This window comes from Cervus canadensis, chromosome 23 (assembly GCF_019320065.1).
Source record: "Cervus canadensis isolate Bull #8, Minnesota chromosome 23, ASM1932006v1, whole genome shotgun sequence".
NCBI classification, from domain to species: domain Eukaryota; kingdom Metazoa; phylum Chordata; class Mammalia; order Artiodactyla; family Cervidae; genus Cervus; species Cervus canadensis.
Genome location: NC_057408.1, coordinates 3273185 through 3292129, shown reverse-complemented (window position 1 = coordinate 3292129; position 18945 = coordinate 3273185). Strand labels below are relative to the sequence as shown.

Sequence of the window (18945 nt, the reverse complement as noted above, 5' to 3'; positions counted from 1 at the left end):
AGTTAAATAAAAATCGGGGAACACTCAGATATTTTTCAAGTGTTTTATGCTTCTGTTTACAGTTTTAGGGACTTTATGAATAAATGTCTTTGTGATAAAAGATTCTAATTAATTAACCCAATAACAGGTTTTCAGAGGAACTTGGAAGTAAGATATGGGGATCAGCTTTTTAGTGCTCTTTTAACTTAATAGTTCTGAATTATAGTAGATTGTTTACATAAAGTACCCTGTATATTGTACTTGACCTGCTTCAATTTCTAATACTCAGCTATCAACTTTAAACACAATGAAGAAAAAATTTTGACATGTAATAAATATTACACACATCAAAACTTTAGAAAAGTTGTTATATAATAGAGTGCATGTAACGCATAATAACTGATAGGTTACCAGTGAAGTAGCTGTGATGTCCCTGTAATTGTAGATCTTGATTTATTCCATCCTGGTTGTATCTTAAGGATTGGACAGCTTAATATCACAACCTGCCAAGTTACAGCATAGCTTTTTCTACACAGTTTATACTGAAGCATTCTATATTTATGATAATCTAAGTGATTTTCTAAATAGCAGGGGCTTGGGTGGTTCTCTTTACAATAATTCTGTTGCTTAAATTCTTTCATTATTTCGATTTCCAAATGAAGAAGCTTCTGCTATAGCTAATCATACTTTATAGCTTTTCAGAATAGTAAATAACCAGGAAAAGTAGATGATGATCATTGGATATAGCATGTTGTAAATCTTTTTCTTTCTTTTTTAATTTTGGCTAAATGACTTGTGGGGTTCTTCATTCCCTACCCTCAGCACAGAGTCCTAACCACTGGACCTCATAGAATTGTATTCCTAAATCAGCCATGTTCCTTTTTGCCCTATGATGGACAGTTGCTTCTGTGACACTTAGACGTGAATACCATAAAAATATACTCTGATGACATCATTAGTCATCAGGGAAAATGCAAATAAAATCATGACATATCACTTCATACCCTCTAGAATGGCTGTAATAAAAAAGTCTGATTCTTTGTGAACCCATGGACTATAGCTGCCAGGCACCTGTGTCCGTGGACTTTCCCAGGCAAGAATCCTGGAGTGGGTCGCCATTTTCTTCTCCAGGGAATCTTCCTGAGCCCGGGATCGAACCCAGGTCTCCTGCATTGCAGGCACATTCTTTACCACTGCACCTCCCGGGAAGCTCTGTAGTCAAAAAAGAAGAATAAGAAGTCTTGATGAAGATAGGAGAAGTTAAGAGTCTTCATATGTTGCTAGTGGGAATGTAAAATGGCTCAGTTACTTTGGAAAGATTTGCTGTTCTTCAAAGTTAAATAAAGAATAGCAATAAGACCCAGCAGTTTGACCCAAGAAAATTGAGAACATGTCCAAACTAAACTTGCACACAAATGTAAGCATTATTCATAGTAATCTGAAAGTAGAAATGACCTAGATTGTCTATGAGATGATTAATGGATAAATTAAATGAGTTATATCCATACTTGGGAATATTATCCAACCACATAAAAGAATGAAATACTGGTGCATGCTACAATGTGGATGAACTTTGAAAGCATTATATTAGGTGAAAGAAGCCAGGCACAAAAGGCCATAAGGATTCCAATTAGTGCCTGTTGGATAATATAGTTGAAACGTGAGGAGCAATAAGATGAGTATAATCACTGGTTATTCGCTTCCCTGGTGGCTGAGTCAGTAATGAATCCACTTGCAGTGCAGGAGACCCGGGTTCCACCCCTGGGTCTAGAAGATCCCTTAGAGAAGAAATGGCACCCCATACTAGTTTTCTTGTCGGGAAAATCCCATTGACAGAGGAGCCTGGTGGGCCACAGTCCAGGGACCTCTCTGGAATGGTGGAAGGTTCTAGGTGTGTGCTTGTCCACGTGGGCACATGCTACTAGGAGTACTTGACATAACTGGTGCGGCCAAGAACCTGAATTTTATCTTTATTTGATTTAAACAGTGACGTGTGGCTAGAGGCTGATGGTAACCCAGCTGATGGCTGTCGTACAGGTGGTGTTTGGGGTCAGAGATCAGCTATCTGCAGGGCTGCGTCTCCGTAGCCAACCCAGTCCTGAGCAAGTGCTCAGGCTTAGAGGACCATGGCCATGCCCATGGGTGACCCCACGTGAGAGCACCTCTGGGTGTGCACAGCTCATCCTGGGGCTGTGGGGAGAGGGTGCAGCAGTAACATCTCTCACTCACTGCCTGACTCTGGACCTGTCTTCCTGGCTGCATGGAAATCCACGGTCACCATGTAGGCCAGATCTGGGAGGATGGGGCGGCCGCAGGCCAGCCCCTTTCCCGGTGTCCCAAGGGCTGCCAATGCCTGGCTGACCGTGCGCCCAGCTGCCCGCAGCTGCCCCTGTGCTTCTGAATGAATGTGATCAAGAACACACACTTCGTGTTTGACATCCGCAAGACCAGGTTCACGGATAGCCATTGTGATGGTGGTAGCCGCTGCCTGGTGGTGGTGGCCCAGACCTCCATGAACTTTTGCTCCGTATCGAACACAAGTTGGGCAAGGACTTGCCCTCCAACGAGTTGCTCTATGCCGAGGACATCCCTAACTGCAAGACTGTAAGAAAGCCTTTGACTGTGTGGATCAGAACAGACTCTGATCTCTTAAAGACTGGAATATCAGACCACCTTACCTGTCTCCTGAGAAACCTGTATGCAGGTCAAGAAGCAACAGTTAGAAACAGATCAGTTCAGAATTGGGAAAGGACTGTGTCAAGGCTGTATATTGTCACTGTTTATTTAACTTACACATCATGTGAAAAGCCAGGCTGGATGAATCATAGACTGGAATCAAGATTGCTGGGAGAAATATCAACAGCCTCAGATATGCAGGTGATACCACTCTAATGGCAGAAAGTGAGGAAGAACTAAAGAGCCTCTTGATAAAGGTGAAAGAGGAGAGTGAAAAAACTCGGTTAAAACTCAGCTTTCAGAAAACTCAGATCATGGCATGCGGTCCCATCACTTCATGTCAAGTAGATGGGAAAACAAGGGAAACAGTGACAAACTTTATTTTCTTGGGCTCCAGAATCACTGTGGATGGTGACTGCAGCCATGTGATTAAAAGATGATTGCCTTGGAAGGAAAGCTGTGACAAACCTAGACAGTGTGTACAAAGATAGCAGAGACATCTGTAGTCATGACTATACAACAAAGGTCTATATAGTCAAAGCTATGGTTTTTCTAGTAGTCATGAACAGACGTGAGAGTTGGACCGTAAAGAAGGCTGACCGAAAAAACTGATACTTTCGAACTGTGGTGCTGGAGAAGACGCTTGAGAGTCTCTTGAATAGCAAGGAGATCAAGCCAGTCAGTCCTAAAGGCTATCAACCTTGAATATTGATTGGAAGGACTGCTGCTGAAGCTCCAGTACTTTGGCCACCTGATGGGAAGAGCCAACTCATTGGAAAAGACCCTAATGCTGAGAAAAATTTAAGGCAAATGGAGAAGGGGGTGGCAGAGGGATGGGATGGTTAGATGTCACCACCAACTCAATGGACATGCCTTTAAGTAAACTCTGGGTGACTGTGAAGGACAGGGAAGCCTGGCATGCTGCAGTCCATGGGAGCCTAAAGAGTCGGACATGAGTTGGCAACTGAACAACGACAGTAATCACTAGTTATGGTAATGGGTCAAAACCCAGTGGAGGGGAATAAGCTGAAAAATGAATTCATTGTTTTGGGGCTAGCTTTGAACATAACTTGATATTTCTAATTCTGTTTCAGTGGAGGAAATGTTGCTATCTTTTTCAAAATAACACATTTAAAAGTATTTACTGTAATGACAGTGACTGAATATTTGATTCATGAGATGCTAAAAAGTTGCTTTAATACTATTCTTCTGCCTGCTGTCTGTTGTTCTCTTGGTGCAATGGCAAGAATTTTCTGAGTGCTGCAGGATCCCAGTTTAGAACAAAATTGACCTCTCTTTAAACTCTGGTCCATACTTTTCCTGAAGGAAGACATGATTAAATTAGTCTTTGAAACCCTTCTGGGATAGAAGGAGTTAATAGTTTTTAAAAGGGTAATCAGAGGGGGCATTCCCTGGTGGTCCAGTGGTTAGGACTCTGTGCTTGCACTTCAGAGGGCACGGGTTTAATCTCTGTTGGGAGAACTATGATCCCGCAAGCTTCGGGGCCAAAATAAAATAAATGAAGCCAGAGGACAAATAAAGTAAAATACAGAACTGTATGAGCAGGCACATGTTACTTTTTCTTTGCTTTGTGTTTTTAATTTCTCTGGTCAAGCCTTCATTCTTTAAAACCTGTGGACATTAGGGATTAGGCTGAATGAACATAATAAGAAATACAGATTTGGTTTAGTTCTAACTTTTTCTTCTTACAATCTGGTCATTCTGTGTATCCCTAGATAAGGTTAACATGCTATACTCAGAAGACAGCATCTCTAACCGGATGCATGGCTGCTGGATAGCATGATTGGCCTCTGAACTAGACTACCGGGACTTGAATTGTCCCTCTTCTCTATGCTAGCTTGACGATGTAGGCATGCAGTTTGCTTATCTGTAAACTAGGGATAATTATAGTACCTACCTCATAGGGTTGTTAACAGTAGCTACATGTACCTAACTCATAGTAAATATTGTATGAGTGTGTTTAGAGAAAATATAAAGAAGATGAATTAACCATCAAGAAAAAGAAAAAAGTTGACTGCATGAAGATTAGAAGTAAATTGAGAGAATTGAGATCTCAGAGCAGGAGCAGTTCATTGTCATGATTAGGATCGTCTCAAAATAGGAAAGTAATTTGCCAGGAAAAAAGGGTCAGGTTTGTGAACTTTAGAGTAATGGTCTTACTGGGTTTGCCATCTCTGCAGTGTTTTATAGTTTTTAGCATAGATGTATAGCTGTTATGAGATGCATGCTTTACTGTTTTAACTTTTAGTGCTATTATATGTTTATTTTTCAATTTTATTTTTTAATTGTTTATTCCTAGAATATAGAGTAAAATTTGATTATTGTCTGTTGGTTTTTTTTCCCTGAACTTGGCTAAAGTCACTTTTTGTATTTAGTATTCTGTAGAATCCTAAGATTTTCTGAAAACAGTTTTACTTCTTGCTTTCTCATTTTTATGCTTTCTTCTTTTTCTGTCCTGGCTAAGATCTACAGTAAACTGTTGAATAAAAATACTAAGAATGGATATTTTTACATTGTTCTTGATCATAGGGCGAATACATTTACTAATTCCCGAATAAGTGAGATGTTAATTATGGATTTTTAATAGATTATCAGATTGAGGATGTTTCTTTCTGTTCCTGGTGGTTTGAATAGTTTGTAATGAATGGCCGTGGAACTTTGTCCATACTTTTTCTGTGTCTCCTGAAAGGATCATACAGTTTTATTCCTTTTTGAAGTGAATTTCACAAAGTGATTTTTCTGATAACAAACCAATTTTGACCTTATTTGGTTATGATAAGTTGCACTTCAATAAAAATCTTTATGGGTTTGATTTGATAATTTTTTTAAAGGATTTTCAAATCTATGTTTATAAGAGATTTTGGTCTTCAGTTTTCATATGTTTTTCTGTAGCTTCAGTATTGCGTGTATCAGGGACCCAGACGGGACGTCCATATTCTGACCTCATAAACTGTGAACACCTTCCCTCATTTCTAGTCTGATAGGAGGTGAAGTTTACAGAATATTCACTTGCCTTCAACAAGTCAGATATGGGAGTTAGAATTGGCTAACGAAGAGGACCGTATCTGTGCTTGAGCTTCTCAGATTCCAGTTGCCTGTGTGTGGCCATTAAATTTTTAGCTGGTTTGTCCTTTGGCAAGACTAGTCCTGTGTGTGCTAACTTGGCAGATACTCCCAGCAATGAAAATGGTTACCACTCCCTACTTACTGTAGGAAGAGCTCATCCCTTTCTGTAAATGACTTACAATTTAAATGAATCTATAGTTTTGGGGTCACTTTTGGTAAAAAATATAATTTTTTAGTGTTTCTGATACTTTCTTATTGTAGGAGTAAGGGTTTTTCCAACAGTCTTCTATATTCTAACCATAAGGGGAACCCTGTACAAGTTACTAATAAAAACAAAAGAAGAGCAACTGTATTCTCATTTTGAACACAATTCATGCTTATAGAAAACTTGGAATTACATAGAACATAATAAAGAAACATGAAGGAAGTATGTATTTTTTTAACTGGATTTGACATAGTTCCTTTATCTTATTTTTGCTTAATCTGAAATTTCTACCATTCTGTGTCGAAAGTTTGACAGTATTTTACAGATTAAAATTATGATGCAACATTTTGAATTATTAAAGCAGGTATTTAATTCATAAAAAGCAGTACCGCAATGAATGCCATAGGAGGATAGGTAGAAAGAGACAGGAATTTGCACCTAGGATCTCAGATTCTCGAAATTCTGTTCCTGACTACTATACTACTGCACTAGGCTCCTCTGGCTTGTTTCAGAAGAGATGGAGAGAGATGCCTGCTTTTGCAGTATTTCCTGAGGGTAGGACTTGGTTGGTGATCAGGTAGGGATATGGTGGAAGGAATAAACCAGCATGATGATCAGTTTTTTGAAAGGTTTGTGAATGTGATTGGTCTCTGTATTCAGTAAATGAGGTTTTTTAAAAGCATATGTTTAAGCCTTTTTTTGGTATAAAAACAAAATCGTAGATAATTTTAGTTCTTTGGGACTGTTTTTTGTAATTTGAATTTAAAGATTATAAAATGAAATTATTTTAAGGCCTTTAACTTTTCTGTCCTCCCATATATGCCTTTTGAAAGAATGTCTATTTTTTTATTTGAATGATAATAATTTATGGTTAGTTTACATACTGAAACTTAAAAAAAGTAAAAGATACATTTCTTTGCCATTAATTTTGCTCAAGAAATTCAAACTAATTTTAGTATTTCTCAAAAAGTTATAGATACTAAATATGTAAGTCATATCAAAATGAATCCCATTTAGAGAGAACTTGAAGTTTTAAAATAATCTGAGCAAGAATTATGCAAGATATAAAACCACAGAAGAAAGGGTTGATAAACTTAAGTAAATGACATTTAAAACATTACTGCTCCATACCTTTAGAATGACCAGAATCTGAATTCTGGCAAGGAAGTGGAGCAGTAGGAACTCTGATTCACTGCTGATGGGAATGCAGAATGAATGGGATAGCCACTTTGGAAGACAGATTGGCGGCGGCTTACAAAGCTGCACATTCTCACCATACAATCAGCAGTCATGCCCCTTGGTATTCACCTAAAGTTGAAAATTTACCTTACGGACACACAGAAACCAGCACTTGGATGTTTATAGTGGCTTTATTCATGAATTGCCAACTGAGATATCCTTCAGTAAGTGAATGAATAAATGAACTATGGCACATCCAGACAATGGGATGTTATTCAGCGCTAAAAAGAAGTCTGCCAAATAAAGGCATGAAAATACATGGAACCTTAAATGCATATTATAAGTGAAACCTATCTGAAAAGGTGACATACCTGTATGATTCCAACTATATGACGTTCTGGAAAAGACACAGACAGCTATAGAAACAGTAAAAAGGTCAGTGATGCTAGGGGTTCAGGGGAGGGAGGGATTAATAAGCACAGAAGATTTTTAGGACAGTGTAAGTATTCAGTATGCTACTGTAATGGTGAATACATGTCATCGTACATTTGTCAAAATTTATAGAATATACAGCAACCAAAGATGAACCCTAATATAAATTACGGGCTTTGAGTGATAATGTCTATGTAGGTCCCTCAGTTGTAGTAAATGTACATTGTGATGTGAGACACTGATGGCAGGCGAGGTTGTAGATTTGAGGGTAAATGGGAACCCTTGTACATTATTAATGCTCAATTTTACTGTAAAGCTAAAACTACTCCATAAATAATTTTATTAAAATTTTTTTATTTTGAAAGATAAACCAAAAAACGGGGGGAAATATTTTTAAATGTACAAGAAGTCTCATAATTGATTTCTAGATTTAAAACCTCCTACAAGTCAAGAGGTTAAAGACAGTGCTTAATGGATAAATGGATGTAAAGAACATGAGTGCACTATTTATAACAAAATAAAAATAAATAAAAATTTTAAATGTTGGAGTTGCCTCATTAAATCTTTTAAATTGTCATATGTCAAAAGGTAGTGATATAGTGTGAAGAAATGCTCATAAATTGTTGGTGGGATTAAACATCCAGGGAGGGTACTTATAAAAATTTAACCTCACATTCCTTTTGCTCAACATTTTCTTGTTGAAAAATGTATCCTACAAATACTTGCAAACTTGTGTACAGGGTTGTGTGCATAAGGATTTCTCTAGATGTTTTAGCTGCAAGTAATAGAAACTAGCTTTAAATAGTGAGATTATTACAAGTTTCTAAAGACTTCTGGTACCTAATACATTTTTATCTTAATTTAACTTCTAAACATTTTGTATGTGATTGTAATCAACTTTTCGTAATCTTCAGTGCTAACTTTTATTACATACGACTGGACTCAGTCAAAATTAATAAACCATGACTCTACTGGTCACTTCTAATAAGTATTTAATAGAGTAAGCAGTTAAAAGATATGAAAAATTGGGCCGTTTCCTCCATTTCTAATAGTGGCTCTGTTTATTTTATCTTAGCTTCAGGAAACAGCAGTGGGTTTTAGTTCATTGTTCTAAATATGTTTTGACCTTTCATAGCTGTACCTGTTAGACTTGCCAGCAGATTTTTCGAAGTGAGGAACAAAAAAAGAACATAAGAACTTTGTTATAGAGGCTGTTCTGGCTTCTCAAGAATCATCACCTGTTCTTTATTTTTTGGTGCGTTTGTTTACGGGGAGGTTGCTGTTTGACCTGTGTTGCCTGGTGGTTTCGTTCATGGTTGTCGTGTGGAGAGGGAGAGATGGACCCGGGGGCTTCTGGCCTTGTTCTACATCTGTGCCATTGCTGTAATTTTAACACTTGGGAGCTGTAGGTCTTGCTTTTTTGGGTAACATTCTCAAAATATGTAGAGGATAATGATGCGAAAACAAAGTGTATCGTACAATTATGATTATTTAGCAACAGTTTACAGTAAACATGTTTCAAAATTTGCCTGAAATTGAGTGAAGTAAGGTCTGACTCTTTTTCTTCTGTCTGTGGTGTTCCTTCTTTTTCTTAACTTTTTGTGTTTGTGCCCCTTCCTTATTTTCTTGATTAGATTTAACCAGTTTACCTCAAACTGGAAGAAACAAATACTTTTCTGAGAAAACATAGCTTACCAAAACTGACTCCAGAGTGTAGAACTGTCTTAACAGTCATCTTTCATAGAAGAAATAATGTCTTAGAATATACCCTAGAAAATTATTGATTTCACACAGGAATTCTACCAAACTATTAAAGCATTTGTTGTTCCAATTCTATTTAAACTGTTACAGAGCATAGAAAAGACATAAAGCTTCTAGCTTGACTTTTGAGGCAGCATAACATTTATGCTTATAAATCTACAGATCTTTACTGCTTATGATTTTTTATATAAAATTTCTAAATAAAGAATTTTATCTCTCATCCTCAAAGCCAGCATCATACTTAACGGGCAGATACTAGAAGTATTTCTTTAAAGTTAAGAGTAAGAAAAGAATTTCCCCATCACCACTTTTATCAAAATGTAACATACCCCAAAATGATTGGTTAATTATGTCACATAGAAGTTTTTTAGTACTGTTTAATCAAAATTGGACTGAAAAATAAGACATAAATATTTGCATCCTGTACCATGAAAGGACTAATATTGCTAAAGTATAAAGAGCCTTCTGTAAATCAGTGAGTAAAGTGATCAACACCACAATAGAAAATTGAGCAAAAGAAAAGAACAGACTATTTACAGGAAGGAAATAAAATATAAACAAATAGCAAGCTGCTGAGTGTCATTTATAAGAGAAATGCAGATTAAAACTATACTTGTTAAGACCTTGTTCTCAGCATTGTTTATCAGCAATAACACATGAGCCTCCCCTCACTATTTTGTGACTGGGAGTGTAAACTGATACAACCTTTGATGATGACAATTTTGGCAAAATTTATCCAAGTTTTGATTTGGCAGTTTGAGAGTCCTTTGATTTGGCAGTTTCCCTTTTAGAGTCTGTCCTTCAGATACAATTCAGAGTATGCAAAATGTGCAAGATTAGTTACTCATTGGAATCTTGGTTCTTAAAAGCAAAAGACTGAAAATAACCTGAACATGCATCAACATGGGATCATAATATACCATAATGTAATGTTATGGATAGATGTGTAAGTAAATAGTAAGGAAATGTACCAGCATCTCTAGATGTTGATATAGAATATGTAATACAAAAGCAAAGTTCAGAATTGTGTTTACCATTTGTACATAAAAAGCAGGAGGCACAGAAATATATTTGCTCATATGGTTTGTAGAATATTTCTGGAAAGGTGCACCAAGAACTGGCAACATTGGATGCCTTTGGAAGAAGGTAACTTGAAACCAGGACTTTTTTCTATCTTTTATATATTGAAGCTCCTGAAATTAAATGTCCCATTAAGCATTTGAAATCTTGGCAAATTATCTGTGTTATGATAATACAGCTAGATACAATAAATTTTATTATTGGGTCAGAGGTTTTAAAAATACTTTCTTTCTTAAGCTGTTTTAAAATTGAATCCTTTTGTTTCAGGATCTCCAGCAGAATTATCTCCTACTACTCTTTCCCCTGTTAATCATAGTTTGGGTAAGTTGCAAATACTTTCCCCCTACTGTTTTTATACTGTTCCACCTTTTTATTTAAATGTACTTTCTGGTAGTTATTTTCTGTATAAAGGAGAAAGAGATCTCAAGAATAACAGATGATTGTTCAAATTAGTGCTTTTTTAAAAATGATACTGATAATGTGCCTCGATATTACTAAAACACTTTTCTCCTGGCACATAATGAATATAAGAAGTTAATTTTTTATTCATAGAAATCATATGCATTATTCATGAGGAATTTTATGTCTTATATGGCTAGATTTTATGGGTATATTTAGTTTCTATTATATTTTGTAATAGCAATTATTAATATGAGACTAATAAATATATAGAGACATATTGCTCACATATACATATGATATGGGAGATATATATATGTGTGATTGCTAATACATATGTATTTGTATTGATACATGTGCATATGTATGTTTGTGTGTGTAATATGCACCTTGGTCTTCATTTTATACACTGTTTCACAATTTCTCTTCAGTTTCTACACATTGGAATTTATTCTACAAAATTGTCATTTTTTTCTGTGATATTCCTTATGCATTATAATCAAAATTACAGCACTTAAATATATATCTGGTCCTTGTTTTCCCATGAAATATGTTGTGTTCCCATGATATTTATATTGTTTCCTCTTGCATACTTTGTGCTGTATTACTTTTTGTTTCTTGTATATATGCAGGCTTTCTCTTTTTGTAATTGGGGTAACTCAGTAAGAATCTCATGTTAAAATGTCAGATGTCAAAAATATGTCATGTTTTATATCCTGTCGTGACAGGTTTTTTTTTTTTTTTTTTTAATCTTTGGCTGTTGATGCATTAATCCTTGCTTTAGCTTTGTTCTACTCGATCCTACCCAAAATTAACTTTATAATGCAAATTGACTTATTTTACATGTGGTGCAACTGGGGTAAAATTACTAGCAGAACAAGTAATCCACCATAAAATCTAAAAAAGATGTTTGAAGATTTGGATGACTTAAGGAGATAGGGGGAATTTGAGAAATTGAAAATCTGCTGTGATCTTTAGAATCTGGGTTTCGTGATGTAGATGTTAAGTCTGTTTCCTGGGCTATTGCCAGTGTAGGCTGGCATAGGACACGTAAAGATAATGATATTCAATCTATTCTTGGCTTGACATGGCTTGAATTGTTCACACAACATTTCTTTTACGGGTTTGTTTTTCCCCCCGCCAGACTTGCAGCCAGTTACTTACTCAGAGCCTGCATTTTGGTGTTCAATAGCATATTATGAATTAAACCAGAGGGTTGGAGAGACCTTCCATGCCTCACAGCCCTCACTCACCGTAGACGGCTTCACAGATCCATCAAATTCTGAGAGGTTCTGCCTAGGTTTACTCTCCAATGTAAACAGAAATGCTACGGTAGAAATGACAAGAAGACATATAGGTATGTTTATTTTCCTTGTGTGAAAAACCAATGCCTTATACTCATAACGTGAGCACTGTGTGGTTTACCACATCAAGAGACTGTGTGCAAGAAAGCCTGCCTTCTCTCAGCTTAAGTGCAGTCAGGTTGCACAGCTTCACCACCTTGAATAGTGATCCTGGTGATCCTTCCTCCGTCTGCGAACTTTTATCTTGAGTTTCTCTTTATTTGGCACCCTCGACACTGGGAAGTCCGTCAGTAAATATGTGTTGAAATTCCTTTGCTAAGCCTCTACCAGTCATAAAATTGTCATGTTCAGATTTTAGGATTGTAATTTTAGCAAATCATGATTTTTTTTCAGTTTGTTTACATCTCCTAGTTTTTTCTGTGCTTCAGTGAATTCATATATCAGATCTGCATGCTGTTAATCTGAAGCAAGATATCTAAAACAAAAACCACCATGAACTTGTTCAGGAATGGTTCAGAGAAACTTAGACTGTGGCGGCCCCAGTGCCCTCTCTGAACGTGTATGAGGGGAGAGCTGCTCTCATAACGGCACTAAGGTGCCGCTTGCCATTCACTCTCACTCTCGTGATTCCACAGTGAAGTATCTAGAGCCTACAAGGCTTGTGATTTTGCAAGAAGTTAAACACAGACTCTGATGAGAATTCTACTGTCTTAAGCCAGACATTAAGGAGGTTTGCAAAGATATAAAACTCTTCTCACTAATTTTTTACTTACTTTGGGAAATAGTTACTTTTCATAAACTTGTTTATGTTAATATGTAGTAAGCTTACTATTTTGATTTTCAAATGAATTAATGAATTTTTTTTGAATCTTTAGTTTTAACACACAGTATGGTAAGTTTGCATATATTTAAGACATATGAACAGCAACATTTTGGGACATTGGGATTTTTTTGTATGTTTGTTTTTGTTTTTTGACAATGAGGGAAAAAATAGTTTGAGTGCTACTAAAATAACTGAACATAATTCTCATCACCTTAAAGAAACTTCTTTTAATAATAGTGTGCTTCTGTTTTCATTTAATTAACCATTACCTCCTATGAGAAGTAATGCTGATCCCTAAAGAGTCAGTGTGATATTGCAAAGTGCTTGTGACTTCAGAGATGTTAGTTGGCTCCATGTGAAATTTCTCAAATCTTGCTTGATGTATAAATTTTACATAATCTCACTGAGGTACTCAGATGTCTTGTAGGTGACAAAGGCCTCTGAATATCCACCCTTCTTTAATGAAAATAGTTCTGATTTTTCTGTGTTCTTATTAGGGCTCTGTATAGAAATTAAACAGGTTAACCCTACCGTATTTACTCCTAAATAAGTAAGTTTACCCTGCTTTTTTACCCTACCTCATCTGAAGCTTGAGGTCCCCTTCCAAGCTCACAGGTGATTACTACAGAGTTCACTGCCTTGAAGTTGTAGCACTGAGATCCTCATTTCCTACAGACTGTCCACTAGAGGCTACTCTCAGCCACTAGAGGCCACCTGCATGCCCGCTCCATCTTCACAGTCAGCAGTGAAGACTCTGTTAAGTTCTTCTCCCTCACACTTTGAGTCACTCTCGCCAGGACCAGCCCAGTCCCTTTAAGGCTTGTCACCTGATTAAGTCAGGCCCACCAAAGGTAGTCTTCGTTTCTTGGGGTCACTTGATTTAAGAACTATACATCTGAAAGATTCCTTTAAGCACTAGTTAGTGTTTGACTGAATAATTGAGAAGATAAACACACCAGGGCTGAGACTGTTAAGTGCTGTCTTAGAATTCTGCTTAAAAAAAAAAAAAAAGAGTTCTGCTTTTCCCGGTTTTTTTTTTTTTAATCCTTGTATTTCTTATATTTTATGTATATTTGATCTGTCAGATTCTGAAAGAGGTATATTAAAATCTCCCAATATAATTTTTACTTACCTCATTCTGCTTTTGTAAATAGAGATCTGGTTACCACCATAATATATAGTTTGAGAAGGGGCAGATGGTAATTTTTATTATTTTTTTTTCTTAAGCATAGTGGATTCTTTAAAGAAAAGCTGTGTATTATAATGAAGGCATATTAATCTAGACATTAGTTAATTCCTTCAAATGAATTAAATTGCTTTATTCAAAAATATGATTTGTTTGAAATTATTTTGCTTATCTACTTTTCTACATTAAGTACTTTTAATGAGCACATATTATCTTTACGAATCAATAAAATCATTGTTGAAAAAATACTTGGAAAAATATACAGTAGTATGTTTCAAAGTTAGATTTCAGAAAAGCATAGCTATGGGAGAGATCATCAAGATACTTTATACCATTTTACTTTTCCTCTAAGAATCCTTCAGAAGTGACATTGAAGTAGTAAATGTTGTGAAACTAATTCCATATATATTTCCTTTTAGGAAGAGGAGTGCGCTTATATTACATAGGTGGGGAAGTTTTTGCTGAGTGCCTAAGTGATAGTGCAATCTTTGTGCAGAGCCCCAACTGTAACCAGAGATACGGCTGGCACCCTGCAACCGTGTGTAAAATTCCACCAGGTATGGATGCAACAATATAAATAAGCCTATCATGTCAACTTGCTGAGTTTTTCTTTGCTATTAATTTTCGGAATCAGGAGATGATTTGCATGCTCATACTCAAATGTCTGTTGGAGAAGGAAATGGCAGCCCACCCCAGTATTCTTGCCTGGAAAATCCTATGGACAGAAGAGCGTGGCTGGCGAGGGTCCAAGGGGTTTCGTGACTCAGTAACTGCATCACCACCACCATCCTAATATCTGTAGCTCTTTTAAAATGATTCTCTTATACTATCTTCTTCATACATAATGTTTTTATATATTTTTTCAATCATAGGCTGTAATCTGAAGATCTTCAACAACCAGGAATTTGCTGCTCTGCTGGCTCAGTCCGTTAATCAGGGTTTTGAAGCCGTGTATCAGCTAACTAGAATGTGCACCATAAGAATGAGTTTTGTGAAAGGGTGGGGAGCAGAATACCGGTATGAAATACATATTCAGTTCTTAAATTTCTAGAATGTAATTCTTTTTCTTGCACTCTTTGAATCTTCTGAAGTTTATCCATATTTTCATTGAAGTTTATAGAGAGCAAATCTTTATGTAAAATAAAAGAAAGTTGGAGGCCTCTAGATTCAAAACTATTGCAAATTCCTATGCTGGCACTATAGAACATAGAATTAAAACGTGTATGGACAGGCACTGTAACAGAATGCAGAGTGTTAAATACCGTAAATGGCATATTGGAAGGGTTATTATTCAGTAATAGAAGGGGGTATTTGGGTACCAGGCACTGTGCTGTGTTTTAAATGCAGCATGTCACGCCTCTCAGCATGGCTAAGAGTTACTGTTGCTGTTTTTATTCTTTCTTTATAAGGTTGCAGTCTTTGTAAAGTTTAAAAAAAAAAGGTCTACACTAAATGTTTATTTGGAAATAGGCTTAGGTGAGATTTAATAGTTTGCTCAAGGACACGTTCTCAGTGGTAGAGATGGGACCTGAGGACTAAGCTCTCCTAGACTCTTCTGTAAGGATAGTAGTAGCAGTTACATAATTGAGTTTTACCAGAACCAATCTGTCGTCAGGGAGTAAGATCAATTAGGCTGTTGCTAGGTTATACAGTTGATTGGATTCCGCATCAAAGAAAGGGAATAGTTCATCAACATAATAATGAATAAAACTATAAATAAAATACCTAGTCTTTCTCCAGTTCACATTACTTACTGTCTGAATGTCTGCTTAAGAAGATATTCATATGGTATAGTAATAATACTCCTGTTTCATTCAGCAGTTTGGGCCCTTCTTAGAATTTGTTTCATTTGAACTTGATCCCTTGTCTTAAATTTTGAGGTGTATGACTTTTGTGATGATGAGATTTGAGATCTACTGGTTTGACAACTTCTATAAAAATATACAATGTGTTACATATATATTTGTATCTAAAGTGAGACTTGTCACTATTTTGTCCAAGTTATGTTAGTGCAAGAATTCATTTTTTGACTTCTCTGTAGCTCTCTTTTAATCATTTCCCCTTTGAGATGGGATAACTTTAAACAATGCTTAGTTTCTTTTTTCCTTTGAACTTGGATTGAGTTGGTATTAAATTTAGATTCAGATAGTACTATCTGATATCAATTTATTAGGTCACACTTTTTTTTTCTCCTTCGAAAGATTATAATGTTGTGGAACATGGTAGAAATGGAGTGGCATTAAACATGAATCATATAGGTCAGGGAGAATTCCATGTATATCTATGGGTCTCCTGTTAAGATCAATTTTGATTGGTGGAAAGAGATACTGTCTTTGATTCACTGTGGTCTCTGCTGTTCTTTAACCCAGAGATAATATAAAATCTCTACAAGAAGCAGTAATATGCAGTATGTATTCATGGACAGTGGAGGTCAGGTACATCTACTTTGGATAATAAAGTAGTTTCCTTTAACATTTGCAGATCAAAATAACTTAGATACCCATATATCTGTGAACTGTGGAACCTTTTATCCTAATGATACAGGTGCTGAGGAATAGATTTGATGTTTGTATTTCTAAACTATTTTTCAGTTTCTTTAAGTGCCAGCTTGATTCCCAGCATAAAAATCAGGAGACATAGTAAGGGGGAAATACAGATGTGTAAAGAATTCATGTTTCAGTTAAGTGAGTTAGTAGTGAAGTAAATAATCCGGCAGGGGCACTGATAATGTGAGGCTCAGACCCTGAGACAAGGGTTTGCCTGCTAGAAGTATACTCAGGAAATGGAGGGAACACTGCCAAGGAAGGAGGAAGTAGGGAAGAGAGGTAGGGGAGGGAACACTAACACCGTTCTTAAGCCACCTCCTCTAGAGGGTGGGTCACTAGAGCTGTCCCCTTAGGAAAACTTTGGGAAAAGAGTCAAGAACGCTCAGAATTTCCCCACTTGGAGGGAAAGGAAACTGGGCATTTAAATGCCAATTCCCATGTCGTTGGTTGAGGTCTGTTCCATCTCTGGACAGCGCAGGCATCTCAGGCAGAGATGCAGATTCCTACAGTTGGAAGTGGGCTGGAGAACACTGAGAATCTGCAGGGAGCGGCGGGGAACCAGCACCACCTGCTGCGGGAAACCACACCCTCTGAAATACAGTAGTAGTTCTAAATTACATTGAGGATGTGTCACTTGGAGGCGAAGAGTTGATAATGGCCTTTTCTCATGTTTGCAGGATTGTCATGTTGAAGCAAACAGACTGACTGACTGTGTATAATAAATAAGAAACTAAAATCAGTATGTGGAAGTGATAGGATATCCTTGAACAGTTTGTGATTTTCAGAGGAGAGCTCATTTAGTTGAAGTACTAGAGATGTTTCTTATTAAAAGCCTGCATGATTTTGCTAAAAGGGAGGTTGGTTGTTGGTTTTGTCAGGGGACGTTGAACCCCAGCTTTGAACATTCTGTGATAAGCTTGGGTCAGAATTTTTGTTTTGATATACTTTAAGTTTGAACTCTGTTCCATGTGGACTTCATTTTCTATTTGAGTATTTTCTATTCTTCGGATGATTAATAAGTGACTTTATATATTCTGGTTTGCTTGGGACAGTGCTGGTTTGTGTCTCTTGCCCTGGCAGTGATTATTTATAGCATTATAAATACTTTGTTAGACTTTAAGGATTAAACAGTTTTCAAAATAATAGATGTCCAAACTTAATACTAGTTCAAAAAAGAATCTAGGTTTTAGTATATACAACCTGTTGGTTTATCTTAGTTCTTCCATATCCCTGTTATTCTTTTGATTTTGTAATTATTTTCTTTCATTCTTTTGAACAGAAGGCAGACGGTAACAAGCACTCCTTGCTGGATTGAACTTCATCTGAATGGACCTCTGCAGTGGTTGGACAAAGTATTAACTCAGATGGGATCCCCTTCAGTACGTTGCTCAAGCATGTCATAAAGCTTCATCAACCAATCAAGTCCCATCAAAAGACTTAATATACCAACTCTTCTGTCATAGTATTTGTGTGTGGTCCCCGTGGACTGTTTACTATCCAAAAATTCAAGAGAAAACAGCACTTGAGGTCTCATCAATTAAAGCACCTTGTGGAATTGGTTTCCTATGTTCGAATATTAGATGGGAAAATTAATGTCTAGAAATACTCTCCCGTAAAGGAGGAAGAGAAGATTTTAAAGACTTACTGATGTCTTGTTGGGCATAACACTGAGTGTCCCAAAGGTTTATTAATAGCAGTAGTAGTTACGTGTGCAGGTAATGTATCATGACCCAGTATCACAGTATGTGCTGTTTATATGCATTTTTAGTTTGCATAAATTAGGTGTGTGTGTGCTGCTTCTTGATTTAGGCAAGCCTTTATAAAGTTACAGTACCTAATCTGTTATTCCCACTTCTTTGTTATTTTTGTGTGTCTTTTTTAATATATAATATATATCAAGATTTTCAAATTATCATTTAGAAGCAGATTTCCCTTGTAGAAAAACTAATTTTTCTGCCTTTTACCAAAAATAAACTCTTGGGGGAAGAAAAGTGGATTAACTTTTGAAATCCTTGACCTTAATGTGTTCAGTGGGTCTTAAATATTCATTCTTTCTGTGTTTGTTTACTTACTGCTAAATCTTATTATAAGGAAACTTTATGGAAATCTTTCTAAACCTCTCCTCCGTTTCTACTTTTCCACCAAAACAGTGTAGCATGGCATCCATCACCATCAGTGATTGCACTGATACCGCCAGCACCAGTTAATTCTGGGTACAATGAGAATTCATGTGGAGTAAGTCCCTTTGTCTTACACCAAATTTCAGTTTCAACAGGTAATAATAGACT

The 18945-nt window shown here is 36.5% G+C and overlaps 1 protein-coding gene across 2 annotated transcripts in view; it reads left to right on the top strand.

Annotated features, from left to right (window-relative positions):
- The window catches only part of SMAD2 (SMAD family member 2), an 80087-nt gene extending 61439 nt beyond the window's left edge, over positions 1 to 18648 (top strand). For both annotated transcript variants that reach the window (XM_043444515.1, XM_043444514.1), the window contains exons 7-11: positions 10667 to 10720; positions 11943 to 12155; positions 14531 to 14668; positions 14984 to 15128; positions 17937 to 18648. In XM_043444515.1, the coding sequence (XP_043300450.1) occupies positions 10667 to 10720; positions 11943 to 12155; positions 14531 to 14668; positions 14984 to 15128; positions 17937 to 18060 (674 nt within the window). In that variant the 3' untranslated portion in view covers positions 18061 to 18648. The remainder of the gene's footprint in view (positions 1 to 10666; positions 10721 to 11942; positions 12156 to 14530; positions 14669 to 14983; positions 15129 to 17936) is intronic.
- Positions 18649 to 18945: the final 297 nt, after the last annotated feature.